This window comes from Curcuma longa, chromosome 11, assembly GCF_044706935.1.
Source record: "Curcuma longa cultivar G26 ecotype Majalengka, Jawa Barat chromosome 11, ITB_CL_G26_1.1, whole genome shotgun sequence".
Classification (NCBI taxonomy): Eukaryota; Viridiplantae; Streptophyta; class Magnoliopsida; order Zingiberales; family Zingiberaceae; genus Curcuma; species Curcuma longa.
In genome coordinates, this window is record NC_133871.1 from 11697854 (window position 1) to 11712146 (window position 14293).

Below are 14293 nucleotides of genomic sequence, written 5' to 3' on the forward strand. Positions count from 1 at the left end.
ACGACCATTACACTGAACAATGTCCAGACTTCAATATTAAGCCAACCATTATCATTAACTCTTTTGATGTCCCATAATGGCTCCAAAAACACTACACTTTGTGAGGCAAGTCATAAAGTTGACTTTTATTAACTTTGGTTATGCTGATTCCTAAGCCCAAGCGTGAGTTCACTGATTCCCTAAAGCACCTACCCAACTTTCCTAAGGGAATGGGAAGCCTAAATCTTTAAATCCAGCTCTAAAGTCAAGGAGCAAAAGCACAAGCTTCGAAGGGAAATGGAAACTGCCGGTGTACCGCCCACATGGGCTTGCACCAGATAGTATATTCAGTATAAAATAGTAGTAGTAGAAAACCTTTAATCCATGGACTTTTCAAAGATCGACTCTGTAAGAGAACACATTACAACTGTGTTGGGGGATTAAGACTCTGATGATCTCATCATTCTCCAATAAACTTTTGGGCATATTGATGCATGCACTGAATGAATAGTGACCTCCACTCTTTGTCTTCCAAGTCTGCCTCTCAGAACAAATGCACAAAGCATGTCCCCTTTTTTTGTCGAGTTCCATCGATCGACATTACAATTCCTTGCCCTTCTAGTGATCGAGGAAAGATGGAATTGAGATATTGAAGGAGTGAAAGCTCAGAATTTAGTACCTGTGAGTTCTACTATTAGCTGTGCCATTGGCTGCCCGTCTCTGCTTGCCCTGTTCCTTGCCGTCGCTGGGCTCGCCGTCCCTGCTGCCGCCACCTCTGCTTCACTGGTGGGTGTTAACTATGGCCGCGTTGCAGACAATATCCCTCCTCCCGAGGCCGTCCCCGGCATTGTTACCTCCATAGGCGTCGGCCGCGTCCGCATCTACGACGCGGACTCCCGCGTCCTCCACGCCTTCGGTAACACCGGGATCGAGGTCGTCATTGGCCTCCCCGACCAATGCCTCGCCTCGATGGCGGCCGATCCAAACGAGGCCCTTGCGTGGGTGCGGGCTAACATCCAGGCCTACCTCTGGGCCACCAAGATCGCCGCCGTGATTGGTGGCAACGAGGTTCTCACCAACGCCAATGACACCGGCTACGCCTTGGTCCGCTGCCTCGTCCCCGCCATGGAGAACATCCACTCGGCCCTTGCGTCCCTTGGCCTCGAGACGGCACCGTCGCCGTCACCACCTCCCACTCCCTCGCAGCCATCGCCGCCCCCTCTTAGCAGCCTTCCGCCAGTGTTTCGGCGCGAACTCCTCCCCTTCATCTGCCCGCTCATCGCGTTCCACGCTCCCACCGGAACCCCGTTCTTCGTCAACGCCTACCCGTACTTCGCCTACGAGCAGGAGAGCTCCCATGTGGCGCTAGGGTACGCCCGCCTCGATCCAGGAGCCGCCAGCATCACCGACCCCGGATCTGGCCTTTGCAACACCAATCTACTTTACGCCCAAATCGACGCTGTGTACCACGCGATCGCAGGCTCGCAGCAGCCGGGGGCGACGGTGCGAAGCGAGTGACGGTGTGGCTTTCGGAAACAGGCTGGCTGTCCGCGGGCGATCCCAATGAGATTGGGGCAACGCCGGAGAACGCAGGCTAGTACAACTCTAATCTGATAAAGCTGGTGGCGTCGAACAAGGGCACGCCGCTGATGCCTGGGACGCCGCTCCGGGCCTACATCTTCGCGCTCTTCAACGAGGACCAGAAGCCAGGGCCGACCTCGGAGCGGAACTACGGTCTGTTCAAGGCCGACGGCACGCCCGCCTACCATCTCGACATCACGATGCTGCCGCAGAACGACACCTCCTCCGGCGGAGGTCCCGGCGATGGCTCGACATCGGCGCCCGACGGCGGGTCCTCTGGATTCTTCAGCATCTCCTCCGCGACGGTAAGTTTTAACAGCCAAAAGAAAATTATTGCAATTTTTCCTTTATACAACATCTTTAATATCCACGATATGATCGAAATAGGAATTGCGATCGCATTAGCAACGAAACTCGAAGGTTTTCACATTAGCAAAAAAAAAAAATTGATAAATCTCAATCAATCTTATGGAACTCAATCTCTGAAGTGGCCGATTCGATCTCACGAAAATTTTCCACCGACCATTTTTCACATTAGCAATACTGGAAGTTGTCGTCTTCAATTAGCGATCACATTGAAAGCTGAGTTGCAGGAATCAAGGAGGATCAATTATTCCAGTTGTTTTTTTAATTGGGCATTTTGGAATTTGAGCATTATTGCCTCAGGAAGGTTTTAAGGAGGCCAATACTCTGTAGCTTTTTTTCCACTTCTTTTTCCTCTTTCAGTTTAGCTCTAATTTAAGAAGTCATTTGAAGATAATAGTGCAAAAATTAAAAGAAAACATTCTTTGAATTCTTAATGGAGCATTTTTTTTTAATCTGTCATTAAAAGGAGGTTTCATCTCTTATTTTATAAAAAAATTAACCTTTTGTATGAGATTTTTTTTAACCAAGAAGTGGTTATGCTAAATATTTTTACTAGCATTGCTTTTCGTAATAAAAAATAATGTTTCTGATTACTAAGCTTGCAAACTATCATAACACAACTTATGCCCCCATAATCAGATTGATATTGGATGGTAGAATTGTCACATAGGAATAAAGTTCAAATTTCTTAAGTTCATTCTCTTAAAAAATAAGTTGGTAGAAGACAGTTCAATATCACAATTTATCATCGTTCCACGTGTCTTGCGATGGACTGTGGAGAAATGTCTGGATGAATATACACATATCAACACGTAGACCATACTGGGATATTTATTTTTTAATAGAAAAAATCACCACAAGTTGAGTTTTGAATGAGGTCACACGCATTTTGTGCCAACTTCCGGGTTAAAAGCTACTTTAAGCTTGCATACAGTGATAAATCATGATATTATTCTCTGAAAAAAAAGGTGTTTTCAATCAGCAAACAACAAAAATGTCAGACAATCTTAACAACTTAAAATTGTTTTCGGATTTAAGAAAAGTTTGAATTTGAAATTATAGAAGTGAAATCGGACTTATTTGTCAAGATGACTTTCGTCGAATGCTATTAGGAAGCCGAGTACCAAATGAATAGAAACTTGATTATCAAAGTAAGTTCCGAGTGTTGAGTCGTCCGAGAGCTCAAATTCCCTCGTGGTCTAAATGTCAAGTGATGCCCGCACCTAAGCCTCTGTTTGGATCGGGTGAGGGACGGTTCATTAATGGAAGGGAAAGGAAGGGGAAGGGAGGGAAAGGGAAGGGAGGAGAAGAAAAGTAATCTTGTTTGGGAGGAAAGGAAGGTTAAAAGGGAAGGATTTGAAAGTTAAAAATATAAAAGGTCAAAAATATCCTTTCTCACCTCCTGACTCCGTGGCCGACCTCAACGACATTGCCCTGCAGATGGCGGCGGCCGCATTTGGTCGCGAGTGTGGAGAACTCCGCCAGCTTCAACCGCGACTTCGTGGAGGAGTCGATTGCCCTCCTCGACCTTCTTCCGCCGTGGAAGGAGATGGAGGAGGAGATCCCCCGGTGGCCTTCCTCATTCCAAGCGATCGCCGCTTCTCTTCTTCGTCCCCTGAGCTCCCGCATCTGGCGACCACAACCCGGAGCGCCTCTTCCGCCAATTCGACCTATACTAGGTCGTCCGCAACCTCCTGCCTGAGCTCGATCCCCTACTCTGCGACGCCTACTCTTCCGAGCTCCTCGGTCCGTCGTGGTTGTGCCGCTCTTTCAGTGATTTTTTTTTCTCAAAATTTTTTTCCTTCGCTGTTTGATCCATTCTTTGCCGGCGTCTCCATTGCGGCCAACATCTCCGGCGGCGTCTCCATCACGGCCTCTTCCCCGATCGGTTTAATGGGTAAAATTGGAATAAAGATGAGTAATATTTGCTTCCCCTTCCTTACACCCCGATTTGGGGTGTAAGAAATTGTGGCTATTCATGGGCATGGAAGGGGAACACTTCCCCTTCTTTCCCCTTCTCCTCCTTACCTCACCCCATCCCAAACAGAGGTAAATTTTTTTTCCCCTTCCTTACCTTTCCCTCCCTTTCCCTCACCTCCTCCCAAACAGAGCATAAGTGGGTCGAGTGTCATGAGGTTTGAGCCACTTGGGTGCTGAGTGCAACCCAAGTGGATCACGGAGTGTTGAGCGCTCCTTGAACTCAGAGTGAGTAGCCCGAGTCAACCAATTGTCGAGAGTCGAGTGGGTCAAGTCACCAAAGCAAGTCGAGTAATAAGTCATTGCCAAGTGCCTTGAGTTGTTGAGTGGGTTAAGTGTTTGTAGGATCGGAAAACTCGATAAAGAGGATGAATATCTCTTATTTTATAAACAATCTTTTCTTTTTTAAACAATTAAATCAGAGTGCAACAAAAATATAAAATATGAATTGAGACAAAGAGTTTTATCTTGGTTCACAGTTCATTAACTACTACTACAAGACGTACAATCCATTGGATCGTTTTCGGATAGACAATCAACAAAAGTTTTCCTTTCGAAAAATATTTTAGAGGCGGAGGAAACCTCGTACAAATGAAGAGTATAATCTCTCTAAATGAAATGCAAGCATAATTAAAAAAACAAAGCTATCGACAATAATTGAATGGAAATTCTTCTGCAAAAAATTGACAATTAGCGGCCCCACACGGCCGGAATTGAATGGAAATTCAATGTAGGTTGTCGGAGAGATTTACCTTAGTAGACGTGCAGAACTTGCTCGAACGGATGAATGAAGGAATTAAAGAATGTGTTCTTTTTTTAGTTCGGTCGTTGAGGTACTTTCATAACCTTTTATCAGTCGACCAATCATCATATAGATCAATTGATTCAAATTTGATCCCACCAAATCAGCACTTAATTTCTGTCTTTTTTGATCCACTGATCACCTCAATAGATCGGTCAATCAAACCACAATATCGTCCAGGTTCACATCCATATTCATGATCAAAACGGATCAAATCCCCGCAAAATCTGTTTTATCAATCGATTGATCCTCATGATAGGTTGACCAATCCTCCGATTTCCTTTCGCGGATCACATCGCATCAAATCTGTTGATCGAATCCGAGTTTGATCAACTGATCCATCAGATTAGTCAACTGATATCTGCTTTCTTTTCTCAAGTTGGTTTGATCTTATCTCCGTGTCATCAGTTGCCCGAACCTTTCTGATCAATCATTAATAGCTTCGATCAACTGAAAAACTTTATTTTCTGTAAAATAAAATTAGACGATTAATATTGTTTAATCTCAACTTCGAAATCCTAATCAATTTCTTAGTTAGATGAACACCTCATATTTGACCCTATAACAAAGATACATCCTCACTGTCCTTAGAATGACTTCTCTATACCAGGAGTTTACTTTCTTTATCTGCCAAACATCTGATTTAGTTGACCTGTTGGATTTCTTTTGTTTAGTATCTGATTAACTCACCAGGACTTTCCTCACTTGATGTCCGGTTCAACTGACCCATCAAGTGTGTTCTTTCAGATCAACTCATCTAATCTTTGGTGTCTGATCTATTTGATCTACTAAAACTTCACTGTCTAGTGTCTAGTCTTTCTAACATACTAGGAGTTGACTAACTAGTGCTCGATTCTCCTAACCCAATAAGACTTTTCCTATTAAGTGTCCCACACACCCAACACTCATATCAAATGCATAATGTCTAACTTTAAATCCTTTGTTAGATATCAAAATACGAGTTCAATTATTGATGTTGCACGCACCAACAGTGTTCGAGCTTTGAGTCTAAGTGCTCGAATAACAATATCGAATACTGCGAGCAAAGAGGTCAGGAGAGCAATTACAGAGGCTTGTGTCCAATACAATTTCTTTAAAACAATAGTTGACCCACTATTAATATCGATCATTTTAGGCTCAATCATTAATGTGTTCGTTACGCACTTGAGTAGGTATCAAAAATGGATTCGAGTGGCAAAACGTAAATTGATATGCTTGAGCAAATTTTACATCGATCGGTCTGACATTCGACACACATATGTCGTATTCGCACACGAGTCCCCTATGTTCAATGTAATCTGGATCCTGAATTTGCACTCCCATGGGCACACACATGAGAAAGAGACTCTTCCCTTTATTTGAAGGGTTGATTGTTGGAATACAATCAAAGTCTCATGAAAAAGATCCTGAAATCATAAGATGAAAATATTTATATTAGTATGAGATCTTTTAGTATAGTCTAAAATTAAAATCATGAGGACTTGAGTTCAAAGTAGATAATATTATACCGTTGTGGAGATATATATGAATTCCATCATATTTAATAAATTTTAATTTAAACATCGGTGTAATTATGTCTATTGTAGACAATTTAATTTCCTTAGGGTACCCGTGCTAAAAAAATAGAGTATGAGAAATCTAACAAAGATTTTAAACCATCAAAACCAAATAAGATATACTGGTAACTCATGATAGAAACTTACCATATCTATGAAATAAAGGCAAGTTGGCAAACTATGATCTATATATATACATAATAACTTTGACTAAATGTGTGCCAATTAATCCACAATCTTAATCACCAACTTGTCTAGGTTCTAGAAATTCGGTAGAGTAGGAGTGGGACCTTCCCTTTTGTTAGAACCATCAATCTAACTAGATAGCTCCATCTTTAGAAAAGTATAATCTTTGATGCAACTTGCCACCAAGTTGCAACCCTCCAATTTAATCCCATATTATACTCCACATTTTTGTCCATCCATTCTCCACCTTGCTTCTAGAAGCATTATAGTTTAATAATATCCAATATATATTACATATATATAAAAATCCTTTTTTGGAAGAAATATTGAGGATATGAAATTATAGATTAATATATTAATGATGATAATAGAGAAAAAGGTTTGACCTGAGTCTGACCCAAATCAGGCACTGTGCTTCTTTCAGCTCTATAAATTAGGGCTCAGGCCTCGCCTTGCTCATCATCCTAAACCTCCGTCATGTCGCTCGCCTCCTCCCAATTCCTCGCCCACCGCATCGTTCTACCTCGCCGATCTTCCGCTGCAACTTCCTCTCCACTGTCCCCCTCGTCGATCCGCTCCCGCGATGTCTTCGCCGCATACTCCGCCACGGCCGACCGCTCGCACGCTGACCCGGCCACCGTCGCCTTCTCCCCCTCGTCCCCTTACTCTTCCTCCCTCTACGACGTGCTCGGCGTGTCCCCTACCGCCAGCGCCCCCGAGATCAAGGCTGCCTACCGGAGTCTCGCCCTCAAGTGCCATCCGGATGTGGTCGCCACGGGCCGCCGCGGTGCGTCGGCCGACGAGTTCATGCGAGTTCACGCGGCTTACACCACCCTCTCCGACCCCGAAAAAAGGGCAGACTACGATCGCCGACTTACCGACTCGGCAGCGGTGCTGGTCCGAGGCCGCCGTCAAGCGTACGCCCGGAGCACTTCGTTCCCCGGCCACGGTCGCCGGACGTGGGAGACGGATCAGTGCTGGTAGTTGGAGAATCTATTTGATTCCCCAATAAGAACTCCATCAGATAGTAATACGACGGCCAGGTCGGTGCTGCTAATCAGCTAATAGCCTAATACTCACATGGTTGCAAATTGGAGCTTGGAGTCAGCATGATCCAGAGCTTCAACGGGCGCACCGACTGAACTTGCTGGTTCTAGAAGTTTCAGGTTTCGCACCTCTAGCCTCCCTGCAGCATGTTTTCTAAGTTTTGATCAATAAAAAAGGGGTAAAAAATTCTTCACATCTTGATCAACACTTTTCTCTTGATATCTTTCTTCCGCAATACTGCTTTGCGCTCGCCTGATCTAGTTTTGCTGCGATTCAATGTTTTCTTTCACCAATCTTGATCACGGAATTAAAAAAAAAATGTCGGAGGCAACCCAGTGAAGTGATTATCTAGGGAAGTGTTGTTTATTTAGCTCAGCAAAGTTAAAATGTCATGCCCAAACAGGCAACTAGTTGGATTTAAATGTACTGCAATTTTAATTCTTAATTACACATGTACTGATGTGGAAATACACTCGCTGCAAAATTTCTTGGTTGAACATATCTCGACTAATTGATGAACTGATTCTTCTCTTGAGGGTACACGCCATGTGTGTGACAATAAGTGTTTAATGAACAATATGTCAACTTGGTTGATTTAAGAAATTGGATCCATTTTTTGGTTGACTCTGGTACCCCATAATACCTAACAAAATGCTGGTAGCTTGTGGTTTGAAGTTTATCACATAAGCACAGAGTTTCCTGCACGCATTAGTAACATGCGTTGCTTCAGAAAGCAAACAGCAGCAACAAATGAGCATTGAATTGAAAACTGCTGCTTAAACCATACAGAATTTTTAAGATTAGGCAAATTTTGGATTATAGTTACATTTAACAAAATCATAAAGAGAGGCACTCATTATGTAGAGTTATCAAAGAGACGTCCACTATCTTCTCTTCTTCTTCTGGTTTTACTGATTTAAATTTATGTGGATCTAGGAAAATCACCCAACCCACTGGTAAAAGAGATAAGAAACTGATGGATGTTTTTCGTGGTTCTCCCTTGATATTTTTATTAAACTGTGGATTTAATCCGATCTGGACCCATTAGATTTTGTCAACATTTTGCATCTAGGGTAGTACCTATCCAAAAGTTTGGGATATGCTTGCCAATTTCTCATGCCTAATTGAACTTTTGCTTATTTATTAATGACTCTTGATAAGTGTCCCATTTTAGATGTCAACTTTGTCGTTTCATTTCATTAGCCAGAAAATTGTAGAAACATTCCCTGATCCAAAAAAATCAAACAAAATAAGTAAAGGAAGTAAGAAAAAAATATAGATATATTCCAAGACGTAGCAAACAAACTGTAGAAGACAGAAATATTAGAAGCATATACAGATATGAATACTAGAATCATATAGATTCAGACCCCAAGGCTTAGCCATCCTCACATCCTGAGCAGGGAAAACTCACCCTATGGCTAGCTACAAATGTAAAAAAAAAAAAAAGGGGGGGGGGGGGGGGGGGGGGGGGGGGGGGGGGGGGGGGGGGGGGTGCTCCAATTGAAAACATGATAATCTATGGTACCTAGCAGGTCATTAGTGGCTAACATTTATACAAAATCTACACACCAGCTGATGGACATGGATCGGTAGGCACACTCATCCATAATTTTCTTAATAGTTGGGACTTGTATTGATTTTAAGTTCAAAGTAGGCACACTCGTCCATAATTTCCTTAATACTTGGGACTTGTATTGATTTTAAGTTCAAAGTAGGCACACTCGTCCATAATTTCCTTAATACTTGGGACTTGTATTGACTTTAAAGTGTGCTTTATCAAGATTATCCCGGTTGTCTTTTCCCTTTTGCAGGCTTCAGCTTAACTGAGATGAATTTTCTTCTGCCTTGAATGCCTTTCTTTGTTGCTCTTGGACCACGTCAAAGCTTCAAAGTAGTGTTGCATTATTTTGATTTGTCACTCCAGATCTTTGAAAGTGTCAAACATATCCTTTTTACACTTGAAAGATTGAATACAAGTCCAAAGATTTATTTTATTTATTTGCTTGTCGACAAGGAAGAAGGAAAGAAGGAAAGAGGGAAAGTGATATCTGCAATAATTGGTCTCTGATTTTGTAAAAAGAGGAACGGCGGTGGAAACTTCATGGACTTTTATTTTATTCACGGACTGTGCGTGGAAAAATGACATTTTACCTTCTTAAAGAACGGTCCCAGAGTCACAGTCTCCATCCATGCTGTAGCAATAAATCTAGAAGGCCAAAGAAAAAGCCAATAAAAAGGCTCTTAAGTCTCAACTGTACTACAGAAAATTTTGGCTTGGATTGATTAATGCATGCTGTGGATATTTACTACTATTTAGTGAGGAAGCCATCAACATCTGATTGGATTTTTGTGGGCCTATCATATTCTTTTATGGACACCCGACACCGCCACTTGGCTAGTGCAACTGTGCGAGTGGGAACAAGGGCATGAAAAAGGAATGCAATAATGGAGGTGGATGATGAAGAGGTAAGTTTGGTAGAGGATGTTGATCTCACCAATTGAGACATGATGTTGTCAGTTATCGGATCAGAGATTTTACTTTCGACACCACTGTGTATAAGTTTATTTGTTTACTTGGAATTATTATGTCTGGAATTTGCTGCGATTAAATTGTCCGAGTAGTTAAATAATTTATCTGCTTGAATGAATCTGAGTCGAGGGTGATTTGATCAGAACAGAGATAAGGTCTAGGAGATTGTAGGAAGCTAGCTTCCATGGTGCTTTGGGACTTGAATTGTTATATGGGCGGTAGAATGGACAAGTCAGGTGCAGTCGACAAGAGAGACAAGCTAAGTGTGTTAGGTGGGTTAGAACAATGAGTTAGACAAATCTAAATGGCAGAGGGAACCATACATATTGAATTAGCTGAGTGGGCCAAGTGATCATTTGGATTAAATATGTCTAAAGGTGTCTGGTAAGTCAAGTGTTCAAGTGAATCAACTAAGGTAGCTTCTAAATCATAAGCCTTCAAAAATAGAACACAGATTATATGTAGCTTACAACTTTAGAAGGGAATCGATGGTATTCATGTATTGAATCGTATAGACCTTCTATATATCTTTAGAAAGCAATATGGTGAAAATTCTTGTTCCATGGATGAAGAAGGCGTTCATTGGCAGCATAGACCTTTTATATTATAGAACTTATGCTCTGTTTTGTCTGAAGGGCAGAGGAAAATGATGAGTTATACGATAGTCAAGATACTTTTCTCTTCTGTAATAAAGATGGAATCCGTTACTTTAGCGGTTTTACACGGTCGGTCTTACGACTATATGTGAGGAGGTAAATCGAGAAACTGCAGTTGATCACGATCGTAGGAGGATATTATCTAACTTCGTCAGAATTCGAACTCTTGTCATCTTTGTAACTCTGCTGCATCGTAATCCACTCAATTATGTCTCGGGGGCAAAAAATTGTATTAGGTAAATTTTTTATAGTGACCGGTTCCATCGTCGAAATGACCTCATATCAGAAAACCCTCTAAGAAATTTTTTGGAGGCATGATACCACTATGTTGATAAAAGTCTACTGTTGAAACAGCACCTTAGCTAACAAATACATGTTGCTAAGATGACTTAAATCGAAACAGCATCTCAAGTCAACAAATACATGTTACTAAGAGAACTCGAATCCGAAATCTCAGATAACGTATGTCTCCGTATTTACTATTTGGTATAAGTCACTTTGACCAAGATACTTTTCTCAGTTCATCTACAAATGTTTTTTGAGCTTTTTTTTTTTGTGTGCCTGAAATCAAGCAGAACGAAGAATGTAGCTACGAATCACGGCTGCCGGCTACGCCGTGAATCTCTCGAAGCGGTCACGAGTCGTTCGCAGCCTCCTCGTGAGTTTGCGGCCACAATGGGGTGCTAGCAACTTCGTCGCAAGTTTGCGACGGTCGTGGGTCGCTGACGACCTTGCCTCAAGTTTGTGGCCACTGCGTGATTATTGGCAGCTTTGCCACATGTTCACAGTCGCTGCAAGTCACTTGCAGCGATGGTGTGAGCGACCACAGGCCTGTCGATCGTGAGTAGCAACTGGCGAGGATTTTTTTACAGTTGATTTCTTTTCTTCTCTGTCTTTCTGTCTATCTTATCCATCTGAGTTTCAGAATAAACTGGGCATTACTTTTTTTCTTTCTTTCTTTCTTATTTCTTTTCCTTCTTTATCCACGCTTTTGGAGTAGATTGGGATCAAGCAACATGATGTGAGGAGGTGATTTGTAAGTTTGGTGCAGATGAACCTAGAACGAATTTGTATCATAAAGGATAAGAAAAAGGCACCTTGTAGGACTAACAGTGTTAGTATCATGCCGACTCGAGCATGGCATGGATAATTACATGTCGTGCGAGGTCGGGCATGACTTGGGTTCACTAGATTCTTTATCGTTCAAGATTGCGAACTATATGAGTTTATATTTACACTAAAGACTCGAGCACGGGCACACTCAACTACCCGGCCCAATCCATGAGATGAACACTCTCGTTCACGGGCGACGGCTCCGTCACTGCCCGCGAACGATTGGACACGTAAAAGCAAAGCAAAAGTGAATAAAGGAGTGAAGAGGATGCGCTATCTGCACTGACTGAGTCGTCGCCATGATGGACGCCGTCAAGAAGATGGTGGCGCGGCCGACCCAGCTGGCGGAGCAGCTGAGCAAGTTCGCGGCGGACGTATACACAAGGAAGCAGGAGTGCCTCCAGCTGAAGGACCGCGCCGACGAGCTCATCCACCTCCTCCACAAGGCCGCCTGCGCCGACCTGTACCTCCGGCCTGCCCAACGAATCATCGACGACACCGAACAGGCCCTCGAAAAGGCCCTCGCTCTCGTCGAAAAGTGCCGCCATAACGCGCTCCTCCACCTCCTCTTCACACTCGTCCCTGACGCAGCCTTCGTCCAGACGCACGCCCAGCTCCAGAGCTCCGTCGCCGACGTGTCCTGGCTCCTCCGCATCTCCACCCCGGAATCAGATGACGGCGATGACGGCGTTCTTGTTTGCGGCCTCTGCCCCATCGCCGAGAACGAGCCTGTTTACTATCTCATCTGGGACCACATCGCTGCGATCAGGAGCGGCGGTCCCACCGCTCGTTCCGTTGCGGCTGCCACCCTCGTCCACCTTGCCAGCGACAATCACTACGCCAGGCTCATCATCGAGGAGGACGGCGTCGCACCGCTGCTACGGCTGTTGAAGGAGGGCGAGGCAGATGCGCGGGAGAGCGCCGCGCGAGCCCTCGGTCACCTAGGGCGCGACGCGGAGAGCGTCGACTATCTCATCAACACCGGCGTGTGCCCCGCCTTTGTCAAAGCGCTCACGAGTGGGCCGATGAAGGTCCAAGCCGCCGTAGCCTGGGCCGTCGCCGAGCTTGTCGCCAAACGCCCCAAGTGGCAGAGCATCTTCGCCCAGAACCACCTCGTCCACCTCCTCGTCCCCCACCTCGACTTCCAACAGCCCGTCGACTCCGTTTCCTGGCGTCCCTTGCAGAGTCCCCGCCGACGCGGGGGAAGGGAAGTGACGGAAGATCCCGACACCATGGCCAACATGAAGGCGATGGCGGCGAAAGCCCTGTCACAGCTCGCCAAGAGTAATGCCCACATCTGCCGGAGCATCACCGAATGCGGAACCCTCCTCAACTTGGCGGCGCTACTCGAACAAGGCACAGGAGATGCTCGATACTATTCTGCAATGGCGTTATTGGAAATCGCCCTCGTGGCGGAGCACGATGACGATCTAAGGTGGTCTGCGTTCAAGCCCAATTCGCCGTCGGGCAAGGCAGTGATCGCCCAATTCGTACAAATTGTCAACAAGGGCGAGAACGAACCCATACTCATCTCCAGCATCACCGCGTTAGGCTGCCTGTCGACAGCCTTCCGGGTGGCCGAGACCGACGTCATCGGCGCTCTGGTTCGCCGAGTGGCGGACGAGAACAGCGAGTCGGCAGTGAGAATGGCGGCATTGACTGCGCTCACTAAGTTCGCCACCTCCAATCACCTTTTAATCAGCAATTGCAAGGCCATGCTGGACGCCGGAGTCGTCGAGCACCTGATGCATCTGGTGTACCTCGAAGAACAGCTTCGGATCGAAGCGTTGGTTCTTCTATGCCACATCGTCAAGAATGTGCCGGAGAGCGAGGGGTTGAAGGAGGCCGTCCAAAGCGTGCTTAATTGGGCTTCGAAGAATTCCCAACTGGTGCAGGTGAAGAAGGTGGACGATTCGCTGCAGGCGGCCATGGCGGCCTTGGAGGATCCCTCAGAGAGATCAGAGCTGATCCGCTCCGAGTTTGATAATTGTTGAACCGGTTTCATTGTGACGAATTCGACGATGAAGAACGAAGAACTCACACTGGATATCGCTCCCAATAAAGCCAGCTGTTTCATGCGATTCGGAAACGTTGCCGTGCAAATTATTTGTGTAGTTGTGTTATTGCAAAAATATTGCTCGTGTGAAGTAGAATACGATAAGGCAACGGTTTTTTAGTCGAATAAGGATTGTTCCCGTGCGTTGTAAATGGACCAAGATCTTATTGTGAATCTAGAGATTCTATAATTAACATCAAATTTACAAATTTAGGACCATCAAGACGATGATCGGTTTAATTAACTAGTCTCAATCTCTTCTGCTAAAGGTGGAATCCACCACCTTAGCGGTCTCACGATCATCATGAGAAGGTAAATCAAGAACACACGGTCGGCCCCACGACCATCTGTGAGGAGTTAAATCAAGAAACTGCAGTTGATCATGACGCATGAGGATATTGCCTGGCTATGCCAGGATTCGAACCCTTGTCCTCTTCTGCA

The 14293-nt window shown here is 44.6% G+C and overlaps 2 protein-coding genes and 1 pseudogene across 3 annotated transcripts; all 3 read left to right on the plus strand.

Moving 5' to 3' along the window:
- Nucleotides 1-76: 76 nt before the first annotated feature.
- LOC141837109 (glucan endo-1,3-beta-glucosidase 10-like) lies at nucleotides 77-10094 on the plus strand (annotated as a pseudogene).
- LOC141839683 (chaperone protein dnaJ 11, chloroplastic-like) lies at nucleotides 6923-9495 on the plus strand. Of its 2 annotated transcripts, none has more exons than XM_074727485.1 (2): nucleotides 6923-7672; nucleotides 9309-9495. In XM_074727485.1, the coding sequence occupies exon 1, from the start codon at nucleotides 6925-6927 to the stop codon at nucleotides 7429-7431; it is 507 nt and encodes a 168-aa protein (XP_074583586.1). In that variant the 5' UTR covers nucleotides 6923-6924; the 3' UTR covers nucleotides 7432-7672; nucleotides 9309-9495. The 2 variants fall into 2 exon arrangements, with proteins under 2 accessions (XP_074583586.1, XP_074583587.1); XM_074727486.1 differs by having other exon boundaries at nucleotides 6923-7613.
- A 2001-nt stretch (nucleotides 10095-12095) lies between the features above and the next one.
- LOC141840119 (uncharacterized) lies at nucleotides 12096-14053 on the plus strand. The gene has a single exon (XM_074728019.1). It carries the CDS (start codon nucleotides 12096-12098, stop codon nucleotides 13788-13790), a length of 1695 nt encoding a protein of 564 aa, XP_074584120.1. The 3' UTR covers nucleotides 13791-14053.
- Nucleotides 14054-14293: the final 240 nt, after the last annotated feature.